General features: G+C 45.9%; 2 protein-coding genes across 2 annotated transcripts; both read left to right on the forward strand.

The window, feature by feature from the left end:
• The first annotated feature begins 963 nt into the window (after window positions 1-963).
• LOC123383323 (histone H2A-Bbd type 1-like) lies at window positions 964-1,529 on the forward strand. The gene has a single exon (XM_045050532.1). The coding sequence runs from the start codon at window positions 1,068-1,070 to the stop codon at window positions 1,419-1,421; it is 354 nt and encodes a 117-aa protein (XP_044906467.1). The 5' UTR covers window positions 964-1,067; the 3' UTR covers window positions 1,422-1,529.
• A 13,551-nt stretch (window positions 1,530-15,080) lies between these two features.
• Window positions 15,081-15,646, forward strand: LOC123383324 (histone H2A-Bbd type 1-like). Its single transcript, XM_045050533.1, has one exon. It carries the CDS (start codon window positions 15,185-15,187, stop codon window positions 15,536-15,538), a length of 354 nt encoding a protein of 117 aa, XP_044906468.1. The 5' UTR covers window positions 15,081-15,184; the 3' UTR covers window positions 15,539-15,646.
• Window positions 15,647-16,314: the final 668 nt, after the last annotated feature.

Below are 16,314 nucleotides of genomic sequence, written 5' to 3' on the forward strand. Positions count from 1 at the left end.
AAGGGCAGAGAGAGAGGGAGACAGAATCCCAAGCAGGCTCCATAGTGCCAGAGTGGAGCCCAACGTGGGGCTTGAACCCGTGAACCCTGAGCTCATGACCCGAAACAAAATCAAGAGTTGGATGCTTAACTGACTGAGCCACCCAGGCACCCCCCCCCCCCCGCCAGTCATTTTGGTTAACGATAAAAATAAATCATTGGCTGTAAATGAACAAAAATGAAACAGAAACACAAAGTTAGCAGAGAAGGAAATTAAAATTATTAAAAATTTAAATTAGAAAAAATCAACAAAGTGCTCTTGGTGCTTTGGATTCACCTAGAAGAAATGAGACACCCCTGGGTATTAACTGAGAATGAGGTACACATTTTTGTCTTTGAATTTTATCTGGCTCTGACAGGTGAATCTAGTGGGCATATCACTGTGACCTCCAAAACAGTTAGAAGATATTTTCAAAGAGAGTGAACTCATGACCTTTATATCGATGTAACATGAAAATGTGTTAAGAGTCTTCACTGATGAGGAATTGGCGGATATTGTAACCAATCCAGAAGAGAATCCAAAGAACGTAGAAATATTGATAATCTTTAAATGTGTCAACGGGGGCAAAATTGGGTTTAGTTTGGACCTCTACTGGACAAAGCATTCAGTACGTGTGTCCGTGACTGGCAATTTACAAAGGGCTGTCAAAGAGCTCAAAGACCATGGAAGGCCAGACCAGGTAACCTGGAGGGGAGTGTCCTCAAGACAGAGCACTGTGTCAGTGGCAACGTTCCCGTTCTTGTTTGTACCAGACTGTTGAGGGCCAGGAGAAAGAGTTCCCTCGTAAAGAGGGTCCAGTGCAGTCAACAGGGAGACCAGGTGTCTGTCATGGATGTTTCCAGGCCAGTCCTGAGCAGGGCACAGTGACACCAGCGACACCAGTGACATCATAATGTCGGAGGTGTCATATAAGCAGCTCCCTGCCCAGTGAGGGGCACACTTGGTAGGAGGCGGCGCCGCCATCCTGCCACCCTCGGGCCAGCGGGACGGTCAGGCCGGGCCGATCGGGTTCCAACCCAGCACGCGGCATGTCTGGGAGGCGCCGCCGTCGGCACCGTCGCAGACGGAGGAGGCCCGCGGTGTCCCGCTCCAGGAGAGCCGAGCTGCAATTCCCGGTCAGCCGCGTGGAGCGTCTCCTGCGAGAGGGTCGCTACGCCCCGCGCCTGAGCGCGTCCACCCCGGTCTTCCTGACCGCCGTTCTCGAGTACCTGACGGCCAACATCCTGGAGCTGGCGGGCAAGGAGGCTCTGGACAGCCACAAGATGCGCATCACCCCGGAGCACGTGCAGCGAGCCCTGGGCAGCAACCAGCACCTCAGGGGTCTCCTTGAGAACACCACCTCCCGTCGGGTGGATGGGAGGCCCCGAGTTCGGAAGTGGTGATGCCCACGCCCCCTCGTCCGGACCCCGAAGCCGCCCACAGAGGAGGGAGGCCGGGCCTTGTGTCTGCACGTGACATTAAAGGAGTTAGCTCCAGGGCCGTGCCTCTGACCGGTGTCTGTCTCTGTCATTCGGAGGTAGCCGGAGGTGTCTGTCAGACATCCGGGAGGAGACCTCCCACGGGAGGTGGAGGGTGGACGGGGCGGTCGGTGTGGGATGCTGGACTCGGGCATTTCGGGGAGCGGTTTCGCTGGGGACAGTGCGGGAAGCGGCCCTGAGGGAGTAGCGGGTCAGGGGGAAGAGACTTCCTCACTGGCGCTGAGCCAGTCCAGGCTTGTGAGGCCAGGAGGCTGGCGGGGTGGGGGTGGCTCTCCCAGGCATGTTGAATGCCCAGAAGGAGGGTGGGGGCTGAAGACCACGACTGAGGGGCCACAGGCCTTATTCCTGACCGGAGACCATGTGGAAGTCAGGAGGTGATGGCAGTGGGGGTGGGTGGAGAGGGTGGCCTAGCAGCCGACACGCACTTAACGGGCCAGGGCTTCGCGTGAAGATTGAGGAGCGACGGGGAAACCGTGAAGAGGTACACGTAGAAGGAACTATGCTCAGGTTGATTCGATGGCCTTATACCCCGCCTCATTCCAAAAAGGGGCTCGAGGTAGGGATTCTTAGCCAGTGCTGCGGTCCTCTGTGGAGTATATCCTTCCGCCGTCGCTCGCGGACACTGGTCACCCGTATAGTACTATGAAAGGTAGCATCTGGCCTAAGACATGCGATCCTAGACGTTCTTTTTAAAAACCATTTGTTAATGTTTCTCTATTTTGAGAGAGAGCATACAGGGAAGGGGCTGAACGAGAGGGAGAGGGAGAATCCCAAGGGAACTCCCTACCACCGGCGCAGAGCCCGATGCGGGGCTCCATCCCGGGAACTGTGAGATCATGACCTGAGCCAAAACCAACAGTCAGACCCTTGACTGAGCCTCCCAGGTGTCCCAATCCTATGAAGTTCTTAATGGTTACTGTTAATAGATTTATTTAGAAATATACTCCATTACAAACTCCTGTAGTAATCTCATTCTCCATGAAACACCTAACCCGTCTACGATCAGATACTTGATGGAGCAACATAGAGTTATCAGGGGCTGAATACGTGTTTGGAGAGGTACCAGTGTGTTCCGTGTAAGTTCTGTCCCGAGTGCTGGACTCGGGAGGACATACAGTTCTTACAAAGACTCTTGTGGTGTTTTGGGTTAAAAAGAGTTGTCACGTCAAGTGTTCTGGCAGTCTTTCCCCTTCCTGTGACTGTCAACATTTAATATTTTCTCCGGTTCATCATGTCCTCAAGACCCCACCCCCCCCTGCAGCCCCCTGGACTGTCACAGAGGGCTGGTCAGAGGTTGCCTAGGCAGCGTCGACAAAGGGATCAGAGGAGCTGGGTTGGCCATCCCAGTTCACCACTTTGTGGCCGTGTGATGTGGGACACTCCTCTGTTGCCTCTGGAAAGCACTTTCCTGTGTGAAATGGGGATAATAAGGGTTCCCCCATCTTTGGATTTTTGCCAAGATTAAGTCATTGCGTGCCTGTCAACTGGCGCATAGCGCAGCGCCCGGCACAGGGTGCGCCCTGAGTGCGTAGCTGCACGTCTCTCCCTTTCTGTAGACCACATGCTTAGGCGTGCTTCCCCAGGTGCCCCTGGCCTGGATCTCACGCGATGGCCGGGGGCCTGGGCCACTGGCTGAGACCGCAGCCTGCTGAACCTTGGGGAGAGACAGAGTGCCACGCAGAGGAAGCAGCCAGAGGTACACCCAGGAACCAGACAGGCCTCAGCCTGGTTTCCTCTCTGCTCCCCTCTGCCTGGGGACTCACCCTCTCTCTGCTTCCTGCCACCATCTTTTAAAGTATGGTGTTGGCTTAGCCTTTACCTACTTCATAGGAGTGTCCTGACAATAATAGTGTCAGGGTTGTGTTTAGAGCTGATTTGAATATGTGCTCGTACAAATCCAACAAACTTTTCTTGCTCCACAATGCCATTCAACCAAACAGTTACAGAAACCTCACTGTCAAGATGTCTGCCTTTCCAAGTTGTGATTTACTGTAGAGAGCCAGGAAGCCCTCTTTGCCTTAGCCAAGCTCAACTGTTACCCCTGTGTTCATTTGAGTAGCAAGCAGGTATCTCTCTCTCTGTCTCTCTCTCTCTCTCTCTCTCTCTCTCTCTCTCTCTCTGTCTCACAGTTGCAGGTGGAGATTCGCCTTCACCTGGTTACAGGATAGCACCCACATTGCCACCTCATCCCTGAAGTTGAGTTTCTTTGTGACCAGGGCATGGTTTCTCATATTTCAGTGTCCTTCAGCCAACAGGGACTGCCTCCAGGGTGGATCATGCAAGGGAATCAGTCAGTGTGCTAAGATTTTGATATGTTGGTTAAAAAGCTGTCTGATTTTTAGAAGCAGTTGATTTGGCTCATGGCTTTGGCTTGTTTTAGCACAAAATAGTCCCCTGGGTACTTCACCAGAAGGCCCAGCAAAGGAATTTATAAAGGCCAGAGAGGAGCACCTCAGGGGCTCAGTCTGTTAAGCGTCCAACTTTGGCTCAGGTCATGGTCTCACGGTTCGTGGTTTTGAGCCACACATCCAGCTCTGTGCCCACAGCTGAGAACCTGGACCCTGCTTCGGATTCTGTGTCTCCCTCTCTCTCTGCCCCTCCCTTGCTTGCTTGCTCTCTCTCTCTCTCTCTCTCTCTCTCTCTCTCGAAAATAAACATTAAGGCCAGAGAGGTGAGAGTAGGTGGATAAACCATGTTGGGTTAGCAGACCTGTGTGGTCAGGTGGTCACTTTACAGTCCATGCAGTAATCCACACTAATGGTCTCTGTGACACCTGTAGGGAGCCAGACTTCCTGGGCTCCTTCACACTGTCTGGTGTCCAAAGTGGAATTTGAAGGTTTAATGACCCTGTGTTGGCAAGCCCTCTGTGGTCACAGGGGCATGGGACAATCAGGCAGAGCAATACTGCCATCCCTTTAAGAATTGTACTTCAGGGGAGCCTGGGTGACTGAACCAGTTAAGCGGCTGACTCTTGGTTTTAGCTCAGGTCATAATCTCATGGTTCTTGGGACGGAGCCCCATGTTGGGCTTTGTGCTAACAGCATGGAGCCTGCTTGGGATTCATTCATATATTCATTCATTCATTCATTCATTCATTCATTCTCTCTCTCTCGATAAATAATAAATTTAAAAAAAAGAACTGTGCTTCAGCTATGCTTGTGGATTTCACAGGAAACATGGGGGCCAGGGCCAGTACAGGATGGGTGTAAATGCAGCCCCTGCCAAATCCCCCTCCTACACGTGCACAGGAATCCTCCACTCAGGGGAGGCAGGTGGAGAGGGGGAATCACTGCTCCTGGGAAAGAATGAGCCACCAAGTTTAGGCCCTTTGTGCATTTCAAAAAAGTAGGAGGTGGAGGATGGTGAGGAAGGATCAGCTCTAGCTTGGGCCCTGGAGGGAGGACACCGTTGATGACCAGTGCCCTGTTGGGAATGGGAAACTAAAACCAGAGTGAGTGGGGTCCGGGGCTGGGGGGTGTGTAGCTGCCAAACTAGGTCTGGGATCCAAAGGTGTATGAGGATAGGCTGAGGTCAGACACGGGTCAGCACAGCAGAAAACATAATGTGTGAGAAGAGATGAGCCCAAGAGTTGAGTCTGGGGGAATCTGGAAGGTTGTGTGGGCTCGGGGTTGGCATGAGCACAAGGCATGGGGATTAGGCTGGGCTCCCACTGAGAACAGCCTTTGGGAACAGAGACGGTTGAAGGCCCAGGCTCCCTTAGTTCCTCAATCTGACATCCTACAGGATGTGGCCAGAATGCAGGTAGCAGATGGGATCATTAGGCCTACAGTGATGTATTTACAGGAAAATGAATCAGCTGCCAGCATTTAAAATAAAGAATTTTTAACATAAAAACCTCAGTCACTGGCTTCTCGGGTGAAGTCAACATGTCTGCACACACGTGTTTATTGTCACATGAAGATGTCTGGCTGCTGTCCCGTGACTACTGGGCCTCTCTGGTTTGCCACAGTGCTCACCCTTCGCCGTTGTATCTCATGTATGACCCACGTCACTCCTTGACAGTACCGTCCCGTCTCTTAAAGTTGCTTGAGTTCGTTATCCTCACCATCCTAACACCAGTTTTCTGAAGGGTAAAGTTCTCTCCTTCAATAGATTAGAACAGCACAGTGCTCCTCACAGTTGTCTTTGGTATGGGGCCAGTATTTTCTGTTGTTCAGATAGATTGTGAACTGATATGTGGTCCTATTTTCCTAGGACTAGAATGGAGTTTACCTTTGACTCTTCACTCGAATTCAGCAACATCTGAACTAGTATATACTCTGTTCAACAAGAAGAGTCCACTCACTTAAATGTTGTGGCAAAACCCACGATTGCCGTAAAGGTCGCTAAATGCCGACCATTTCCGAAGCGGTCGTAGCTGATCAGTAACATAATTTAATGATCTACATCAGTCCCTAAATCACATTTGAATAGCACTGTAAGAGTGAATTTATTTTACCTTATTCTTTAAGGAGTATGGTTTCAAATCTAGGAAAGGCCTCGAATAGGACCTGTATTTGATGTTTCATGTAGTGTTTCTGCTTCAGAGTCCTTCATGAAAACAGAAGACTGGTACGTCATGTATTTAGGGTTTTGAAATCGCTGTGGGGAAAATCTCTCTCCACTGCATCTTTTTAAACAAAATCGAAAGGAAACCGGTTGGCGGCAAGGAGGCAGGTCAGGTAGTGTCGTTGTGGGACGCTTGGGTTCTGCCACATAGGATGAAAGGAATTCACCAACTCGACTGTGGAGGAGAGAGCTTTCATGACATACTGGGACAGCAGAGTGCCAGAAGAGGGAGGAAAGTCAGGTTCTGGTCTCCCACGGGTGTGGTTTCCTTGGGGGCGCATCAGCTTCCACAGCTATAAAATGAGGAGGTTGGACAAAATTGTTTCAGAGGTCTGCTCAAGGTGTACAATTACCAGTCTGAGCTTTTCCCAACAGAAGTCTGTACTGACAGTGGGTAAGTGGGGCACAGAGGACAGGAATTATTTTTTAGGGTGTCCATTTTACAGCTGAGGCCACTCTGGCCCAGAGCTGACCCTCAACTCTCCAAACGTCACATGGCCAATGGGCAGAACAGTGAGTATGCCAGTCCTGTTCTCGTACCTGTTGTTGGGGCTCCTGTGCTACTATAGGCTGAGAGATGAGCCTCAAGAGACAAAGTGTGTAATACTCTCCTCTGGGATAAAGAAGCTACTCTCTTGGATACAGAGATGTCGGGGTTTATTGGATCTCTGGGTAAGCACGAGCAACAACTCTCAAGAACTTTTACTTGTATTTATTTCAGAAAGGGTTAGGATCAAGGACTGATTTTATGGTTCAGGCCTTTCAATTTGCAAATCCAGGTCTTCTTCCACTGGGCATTGTAATAGTTGTGTCATGAACCCACCCCCTCAAATAAGGTGTTTTTGAGATTCTCTGTCCACTGACATGGTCTTAAAGGTGATTATGTGATGACATCGGAAGCCTGTGCTTAAGAGTTTATTCTTGAGGTGTCTAAGTTACTGTCCTTTTTTATGGTTCGGAGACCATCCTTAGTTGCTGAAGGCAAAATCTCTGGGCTGTAGATGGCTTATAAGGCCTTCAGGGAAGCATCAGTGTAAATCAAAATAACAAACTGGAGGAGACAGATACTTATGGCTGAGATCAACTTGGTGATAATCCTCATAAGTAAAACTCTTGTGGGAGGGCATAACAATAAAAGTGCAACTACAGGTGAAATTACCTTTTTCTGTCATATGTAAAAGAAAAGGCAGAAAAGAGTTTTTGACTCAGTGTCTGTAAGCATAATGATGTTACCCTTTTTCAAAAAAGTATGGAATCGGTTCTAGACTTATGGAGTTTAATAAAATCCCCTTGGTGCATTAGAGTTCTCCAGAAAAAAAAAAACTGAACCAGTAGGATATATCTATATCTATATCTATATCTATATCTATATCTATATCTATATCTATATCTATCTATATCTATATCTCTGCATGTGTGTACATATACATGTGATTGGTTCATGTGGTTATCTGATCTAACAAGTCCTAATTCTGTAAGGCAGTCCAGCAGGCTGGGAACTCTGGCCAGATTTCTACGTTACAGTGTGGCCAAATTCTTTGCCAAGAAATCTCAGTTTTTGTTCTTTAGACTTTCAGCTGATTGTGTGATGGTAATTTCCTTTCCTTATAGTCAACTGATTGTAGATGTTAAACTCATTTAAAAAGTATCTTCACAGCAACACCTAGACTTGTATTTGGCCAGATGAGTCGGCACCGTAGCCTAGCAAAATTGACACGTAAAACATAACCATTATAATAGGTAGGTCTGATGTGCATCCTCAGTTGAAAAGCACTGGCCTAGAAGATGCTAGATTGAAATTTTATAAGGAAGATTGCAACCAAATATTTAAAAGTAATAAATGATGTCTGATAATACTATAGTGTTGTTGCCTAAATCACTGGAGAAAACCCCACCAGGACTCTGATAATCAGAAACATCTCATGGATAGTGAGACCATTGACAAATCTCTAGAGACTTCCCGTACAATATATAAGATTTTAAACACTTACATTAATATTTTCTCTGTTAATATTGAACAAAGAGAAGTCCAAGTACTTGTTTTGATTTGAGAATTTTCTGTGCAACTCATCAGTAGTAACGTGTGCGGTAAATCCAATCATTTCTAGCACTTCTCTTTTTTTTTATAAAGTGAAAAATCTTTATGACTTTCTGGGGACCCTGTGAGAAATCAGTTTAAAACCAAAGACAGTTTTAAGTGCAAAAGATAATGCAAAGTATTATTTTCTTTCAGTCTTCATTTTAGATTGTATTTTGGGAATGCTAAACTCAAAAGTTGCCTAGACGTTTGCATGCTTAAGGTAGAATCATGAGAGCCTGAGAACGTGAATGGTTGTAGCTTGGCTGTCTACTAATTCAGTGTCAAGACAACATTTAAGTAAATGTAGACAAGTCCTTAAAACTTCAGAAATGCAGAGCTATTATTATTTTGAAGAGAATACTCCCAAGCATGTTGAAGTCAGAACAAAGGAATATTCTGGTGAGATACAGAATCTGCTACTTGGGCAAACTATGTATAGAGTAATATGGTAGGGTGAAATAAGGCTTTCTCAAATACTCAGGTCCTAATCCCTAGAATGTGGGGATGTTACTTTCTCTCTTGCAGATGGGACTTTTAGATTTAAGTTACAGATATTGAGGTGGGAAGATTATCCTGGATAATTGTGGTTGGCCCGAGAAATTGGAGTGCCCTTATATAAGGGAAGCAAAGGGAAATTTTAATACATAAGCAAAAGGCAATGTGACCACTGAAACGAGATGCTGTATGGCTGGCTTTGAAGATGGAGGAAGAAGTCATGAATAAAGAAATGCAAAGAATTCAGCTCTAGAAGCTGGAGAAGGCAAGGAAATGGATTCTACCTTGGAACTTTCAAAGGTCATGCAGCCCTGTTCACACCTTGCTTTTAGCCTGGTGAAACCGATTTCAGATTTATGACCTAGAAGAGAATCAATGTGCATTGTTTGCAGCCACCATAGGAAGCTAATACAGGTGAAGGGTCATCTTTGACAACCACTTATGAAGAACTAACACTGGGGCACTTGGGTGGCTCTGTTGGTGAAGGGTCATCTTTGACAACCACTTATGAAGAACTAACACTGGGGCACTTGGGTGGCTCTGTTGGTGAAGCGTCCAGCACTTGTTTTTGGCTCAGGTCGTCATCTCACAGTTCATGAGTTATAAGCCCTGTGGTGGGGACTGTGCTGACAGCGTGGAGCCTGCTTGGGATTCTCTGTCTCTCCCCCTCTCTCTCTGCTCTTCCCCTTCTCTCTCTCTCTCTCTCTCTCTCTCTCTCTCTCTCTCTCAAAATAAATAAATAAACTTTAAAAAAGAAGATGTGACAAACGCTGTAAGGAAACTTAGCCTTTTTCACAGAGAACAAACTAAATTCTGTGATTGCTTCAATATAATATTTGTGTTTTCTTAATTTATTTTTTATTTTTTATTCTGAAGTTAGTTAACATACAGTGTAGTCTTGGCTTCAGGAGTAGAACCCAGTGATTCATCTCATACATATGACAGCTAGTGCTCCTCCCAAAAAGTGCCCTTCGTAATGCCTGTCACCCATTTAACCCATCCCCCTACCCACCCCCCTTCCATCAACTCTCAGTTTTCTGTATTTAAGAGTCTCTTAAAGTTTTCCTCTCTCTCTGTTTTTATCTTATTTTTCCTTCCCTTCCCCTTTGTTCATCTGTTTTGTTTCTTAAATTCCTCATATGAGTGAAATCATATGATATTTGTCTTTTTCTTACTGACTTTGCTTAGCATAATACATTCTAGTTCCATCCACATTGGAATCTTACCATTGGTAACACTTCATTCTTTTTCATCACCCAGTAGCATTCCATTGTGTGTGTGTGTATATATGTACGTATATATACACACTACATCTTCTTAATCCATCAGTTGATGGACATTTGGGCTCTTTTCATACTTTGGCTATTGTTGATAGCGCTGCTATAAACATTGGGGTGCATGTGCCCCTTCGAAACAGCATACCTGTAGCCCTTGGATAAATACCTAGTAGTGCAATTGCTGGCTTGTAGGGTAGTTCTATTTTTAATTTTTTGAGGAACCTCCATGCTGTTTTCCAGAGTGGCTGCACCAGCTTGCATTCCCACCGGTAGTGTAAAAGGGTTCCCCTTTCTCCACATCCTCACCAACATCCGTTGTTGCCTGAGTTGTTCATGTTAGCCATTCTGACAGGTGTGAGGTGGTATCTCATTGTGGTGTTGACTTGTATTTCCCTGATGATGAGTGATGATGAGCATCTTTTCATATGTCTGTTAGCCATCTGGATGTCTTCTTTGGAAAGGTGTCTGTTTATGTCTTCTGCCCATTTCTTCACTGGATTGTTTTTTAGGTGTTGAGTGTGATAAGTTCTTTATAAATTTTGGATACTAACCCTTTATCTGATACGTCGTTTGCAAATATCTTCTCCCATCCCATCAGTTGCTTTTTAGTTTTGTTGATTGTTTCCTTTGCTGTGCAGAAGCTTTTTCTCTTGATGAGGTACCAATAGTTCATTTTTGCTTTTATTTCCCTTGCCTCTGGCGACATGTCAAATAAGAAATTGCTGTGGCCAAGGTCAAAGAGGTTACAGCCCATTTTCTCCTCTAGGATTTTGATGGTTTTCTGCTTCACATTTAGGTCTTTCATCCATTTTGAATTTATTTTTGTGTCTGGTGTAAGAAAGTGGTCTATTTTCATTCTTCTGCATGTTTCTGTCTAGTTTTCCCAGTACCATTTGCTAAAGAGACTGTCTATTTTCTACTGGATATTCTTTCCTGCTTTGTCGAAGATTAGTTGGCCATATATTTGTAGGTCCATTTCTGGGTTCTCCATTCTTTTCCATTGATCTATGTCTGTTTCTCTGCCAGTACCATACGGTCTTGATGATTGCAGCTTTGTAATATAGTTTAAAGTCTGGGATTGTGATGCCTCCAGCTTTGGTTTTCTTTTCTTTTCTTTTTTTTAAATGTTTTTTTAACGTTTACTTATTATTGAGAGACAGAGCGAGACAGCATGAGCAGGGGAGGGGCAGAGAGAGGAGGAGACACAGAATCTGAAACAGGCTCCAGGCTCTGAGCTGTCAGCACAGAGCCCAACGCGGGGCTCAAACCTACAAACTGTGAGATCATGACCAGAGCCGAAGTTGGATGCTTAACCGACTGAGCCACCCAGGTGCCCCTGGTTTTTCTTTTTCAACATTACTTTAGCCATTTGGTGTCTTTTATGGTTCCATACAAATTGTAGGATTGTTTGTTCTAGCTCTGGGAAGAATGCTGGTGTTATTTTTTTTTTAAATTTTATTTCTTTAACTTTTTACTATTTTAATATTCATTTGTTTTTGAGAGGGACAGAGGCAGAGCACAAGTGGGGGAGGGGCAGAGAGAAAGGGAGATACAGACTATGAAGCCGGATTCAGGCTCTAAGCTGTCAGCACGGAGCCTGACATGAGACTTGAACTCCTGGACTGTGAGATTATGACCTGAGGTGAAGTTGGACGCTTTATCAACTGAACCACCCAGGTGCCCCTTAAAAATATTTTTTTAGAGTTTATTTATTTTTGAGACAAAGAGAGAGGGTGAAAGAGAGAGACAGAGACAGACAGATACAGAGTGCAGCAGGGGAGGTGCAGAGAGTGAGGGAGACATAGACTCTGAAACAGGCTCCAGGCTCCGAGCTGTCAGCACAGAGCCTGACATGGGGCTTGAACTCACGGACCATGAGATCATGACCTGAGCCAAAGTCAGACACTTGATTGACTGAGCCACCCAGGCACCCCAGAATGCTGGTGTTATGTTGATAATGTTGCATTGAATGTGTAGATTGCTTTCAGTAGTATCAACGTTTTAGCAATATTTGTTCTTCCAATCCTTGAGCATGGAATGTTTTTCCATTTCTTTGTGTCTTCTTCAATTTCTTTCATAAGCTTTCTATAGTTTTCAGTGTACACATCTTTTACCTCTTTGGTTAGGTTTATTCCTAAGTATATTAAGGTTTTTGGAGCAGTGTATAAATGGGATCAATTCCTCGTTTCTCTTTCTGCCGCCTCATTACTGGTGTATAGAAATGCATCCGATTTCCATACATTGATTTTATATCCTGCGACTTTCCTGAATTCCTCTAGCAGCTCTAACAGTTTTTTGGTGGAAACTTTTGGGTTTTCCGTGTAGAGTATCACGTCCTCTGTGAAGAGTGAAGGTTTGACTTCTTTTTTGCCAATTTGGATGCCTTTTATTTCGTTGTCTGAATGCTGAGGCTAGGTCTTCCAACACTAATATTTGATTCTGAAGGGTCCAGGAGCTCTTTGAAATTCTTGTGAACAAACTTATTAGAACTGAACCAGATTTGGAAAAAAAAAATTTTTTTTAATTTTGTTCCTTTTCAGATTCTCTTTTTGCAAACCTCCCATAGCATTCTGTGTGCATTCAGGTTTTGTCCTTCAAATTTGTCTGTTATATTCTGAACCAACATGCCATTTTACTCCATAACAGAAACATTCTGTTTTAAACAAAGAAACAAAAAACCCACGTCATCTTGAAACTCCTAGTGGACTCTCACTCATGTATGTTAGTTATAACTTTTAAGCAAAATCACTTGTATTTTATTGTGAAAACTACAGGGTGAATAATTGTGAATTTCTTTCATGTTAGTGGATTTAGCAGATTTCATGAACACACCTATCCCAGAATTACTCAGCCACATACTTATATAACTTCTCACTGTGGCAGAAATGACCATGGTCATGGGCAGGCTCAAAAATAGAGCCTCTTTGTAGCCTATGCAAATAAGAAGCAAAAATATACGAACTAGAATTATACTTAGTTATCAGTGTTTCAACATTCTGTCTTAAAAATTATCTAGGCACCTATGGGATGCCTGGGTGGCTCATTCAGTGAAGCATCCAACTCTTGGTTTCGGCTCAGGTCATGATCTCACAATTCATTAGAGTCTTGCATAGGGCTCTGTGAGCCTGCTTGGGGCTCTCTGTCCCTCTCTCTCTGCTCCTCCCCCACTTGCTCTCTCTGCCTCTCAAATAAATAAACATTAAAAAAATTAGGTATGTATTGAATGCCCATTAACTATCAGTCCAAAGTTATGCATTATCTAGAAATCTTAAAAATTATCTTCTCGTTGACATACTATGAAACGTGATTGCTTTGTAGAATGAAGTTTGTCCAACCAGTGATTCAATTTGGTTAATTATAAATTTATATATATATATATATATCATAATCTTAAACATAAAATACATTAACACCAGTTTATGTGATCAGTAAAAGTTTATAAGTTTAGGAAGAACATACCTGAGTAGTAGATAAATGCATATTTGTGTTATAGTTAACACTGATAAAAGAGAAAGGACTTAGTTGTTTTCATTAAATCTAGACGATTGAACTAGTCCTGTTTGCCAAAGATTTACTTAAATTGAATTTGATATCTTAAAATAGTTGTGATTTAGTTTCTGGGAGAATATATATTGTTTAGATCTACCTCATTTAAAGTATCATAGTTCGGTTTCCTTATTTTCAAGAAAATTTGGAAATACTCAATGTGTGTAAGCAATTATTTATCTAGAAATGCAATTTAAGAACAGAGCTCCCTTAATTTAAGAGATTTTATAATCTGTTAATATCATCCAGAGGTAGGAAAACATTGTACACTCACACAATCAAAGGTGAAGACCTTTGTGTATTAAAGACAGAGACATATGGGCCCAGACAAGTAGAGCTTATAGCTTCAATCCTATAATTTCAGGCATATGTCAAGTATAACACAGAAACAGCAAATCTCATCAGTCCAGATATCAAAAAGCTCTTCTCCCCTCAGAGAGTATGCAGTTCTTAATGGATTTGAACAAAGACTGGAAAATGAGGTTGTGTTTTGTCTTTCACCCAAAAGAAACTAGATCTCTTTGGACTCATTTTGAGAGATTTCCACATGGTCAGATCCTAAAACCAAACTCTGAACCATTTTTTTAAACAATGTTTATTGTGAGAGGGAGAGAATGAGTGAGCAAGCAGGGGAAGGGCAGAGAGAGAGGGAGACAGAATCCCAAGCAGGCTCCATAGTGCCAGAGTGGAGCCCAACGTGGGGCTTGAACCCGTGAACCCTGAGCTCATGACCCGAAACAAAATCAAGAGTTGGATGCTTAACTGACTGAGCCACCCAGGCACCCCCCCCCCCCCGCCAGTCATTTTGGTTAACGATAAAAATAAATCATTGGCTGTAAATGAACAAAAATGAAACAGAAACACAAAGTTAGCAGAGAAGGAAATTAAAATTATTAAAAATTTAAATTAGAAAAAATCAACAAAGTGCTCTTGGTGCTTTGGATTCACCTAGAAGAAATGAGACACCCCTGGGTATTAACTGAGAATGAGGTACACATTTTTGTCTTTGAATTTTATCTGGCTCTGACAGGTGAATCTAGTGGGCATATCACTGTGACCTCCAAAACAGTTAGAAGATATTTTCAAAGAGAGTGAACTCATGACCTTTATATCGATGTAACATGAAAATGTGTTAAGAGTCTTCACTGATGAGGAATTGGCGGATATTGTAACCAATCCAGAAGAGAATCCAAAGAACGTAGAAATATTGATAATCTTTAAATGTGTCAACGGGGGCAAAATTGGGTTGAGTTTGGACCTCTACTGGACAAAGCATTCAGTACGTGTGTCCGTGACTGGCAATTTACAAAGGGCTGTCAAAGAGCTCAAAGACCATGGAAGGCCAGACCAGGTAACCTGGAGGGGAGTGTCCTCAAGACAGAGCACTGTGTCAGTGGCAACGTTCCCGTTCTTGTTTGTACCAGACTGTTGAGGGCCAGGAGAAAGAGTTCCCTCGTAAAGAGGGTCCAGTGCAGTCAACAGGGAGACCAGGTGTCTGTCATGGATGTTTCCAGGCCAGTCCTGAGCAGGGCACAGTGACACCAGCGACACCAGTGACATCATAATGTCGGAGGTGTCATATAAGCAGCTCCCTGCCCAGTGAGGGGCACACTTGGTAGGAGGCGGCGCCGCCATCCTGCCACCCTCGGGCCAGCGGGACGGTCAGGCCGGGCCGATCGGGTTCCAACCCAGCACGCGGCATGTCTGGGAGGCGCCGCCGTCGGCACCGTCGCAGACGGAGGAGGCCCGCGGTGTCCCGCTCCAGGAGAGCCGAGCTGCAATTCCCGGTCAGCCGCGTGGAGCGTCTCCTGCGAGAGGGTCGCTACGCCCCGCGCCTGAGCGCGTCCACCCCGGTCTTCCTGACCGCCGTTCTCGAGTACCTGACGGCCAACATCCTGGAGCTGGCGGGCAAGGAGGCTCTGGACAGCCACAAGATGCGCATCACCCCGGAGCACGTGCAGCGAGCCCTGGGCAGCAACCAGCACCTCAGGGGTCTCCTTGAGAACACCACCTCCCGTCGGGTGGATGGGAGGCCCCGAGTTCGGAAGTGGTGATGCCCACGCCCCCTCGTCCGGACCCCGAAGCCGCCCACAGAGGAGGGAGGCCGGGCCTTGTGTCTGCACGTGACATTAAAGGAGTTAGCTCCAGGGCCGTGCCTCTGACCGGTGTCTGTCTCTGTCATTCGGAGGTAGCCGGAGGTGTCTGTCAGACATCCGGGAGGAGACCTCCCACGGGAGGTGGAGGGTGGACGGGGCGGTCGGTGTGGGATGCTGGACTCGGGCATTTCGGGGAGCGGTTTCGCTGGGGACAGTGCGGGAAGCGGCCCTGAGGGAGTAGCGGGTCAGGGGGAAGAGACTTCCTCACTGGCGCTGAGCCAGTCCAGGCTTGTGAGGCCAGGAGGCTGGCGGGGTGGGGGTGGCTCTCCCAGGCATGTTGAATGCCCAGAAGGAGGGTGGGGGCTGAAGACCACGACTGAGGGGCCACAGGCCTTATTCCTGACCGGAGACCATGTGGAAGTCAGGAGGTGATGGCAGTGGGGGTGGGTGGAGAGGGTGGCCTAGCAGCCGACACGCACTTAACGGGCCAGGGCTTCGCGTGAAGATTGAGGAGCGACGGGGAAACCGTGAAGAGGTACACGTAGAAGGAACTATGCTCAGGTTGATTCGATGGCCTTATACCCCGCCTCATTCCAAAAAGGGGCTCGAGGTAGGGATTCTTAGCCAGTGCTGCGGTCCTCTGTGGAGTATATCCTTCCGCCGTCGCTCGCGGACACTGGTCACCCGTATAGTACTATGAAAGGTAGCATCTGGCCTAAGACATGCGATCCTAG

This window comes from Felis catus, chromosome X (assembly GCF_018350175.1).
Source record: "Felis catus isolate Fca126 chromosome X, F.catus_Fca126_mat1.0, whole genome shotgun sequence".
Classification (NCBI taxonomy): Eukaryota; Metazoa; Chordata; class Mammalia; order Carnivora; family Felidae; genus Felis; species Felis catus.

Bases quoted from the DNA above. Each gene is read 5' to 3' on its own strand.
- LOC123383323 (XM_045050532.1), top strand. From the start codon at position 1,068: ATGTCTGGGAGGCGCCGCCGTCGGCACCGTCGCAGACGGAGGAGGCCC.
- LOC123383324 (XM_045050533.1), top strand. From the start codon at position 15,185: ATGTCTGGGAGGCGCCGCCGTCGGCACCGTCGCAGACGGAGGAGGCCC.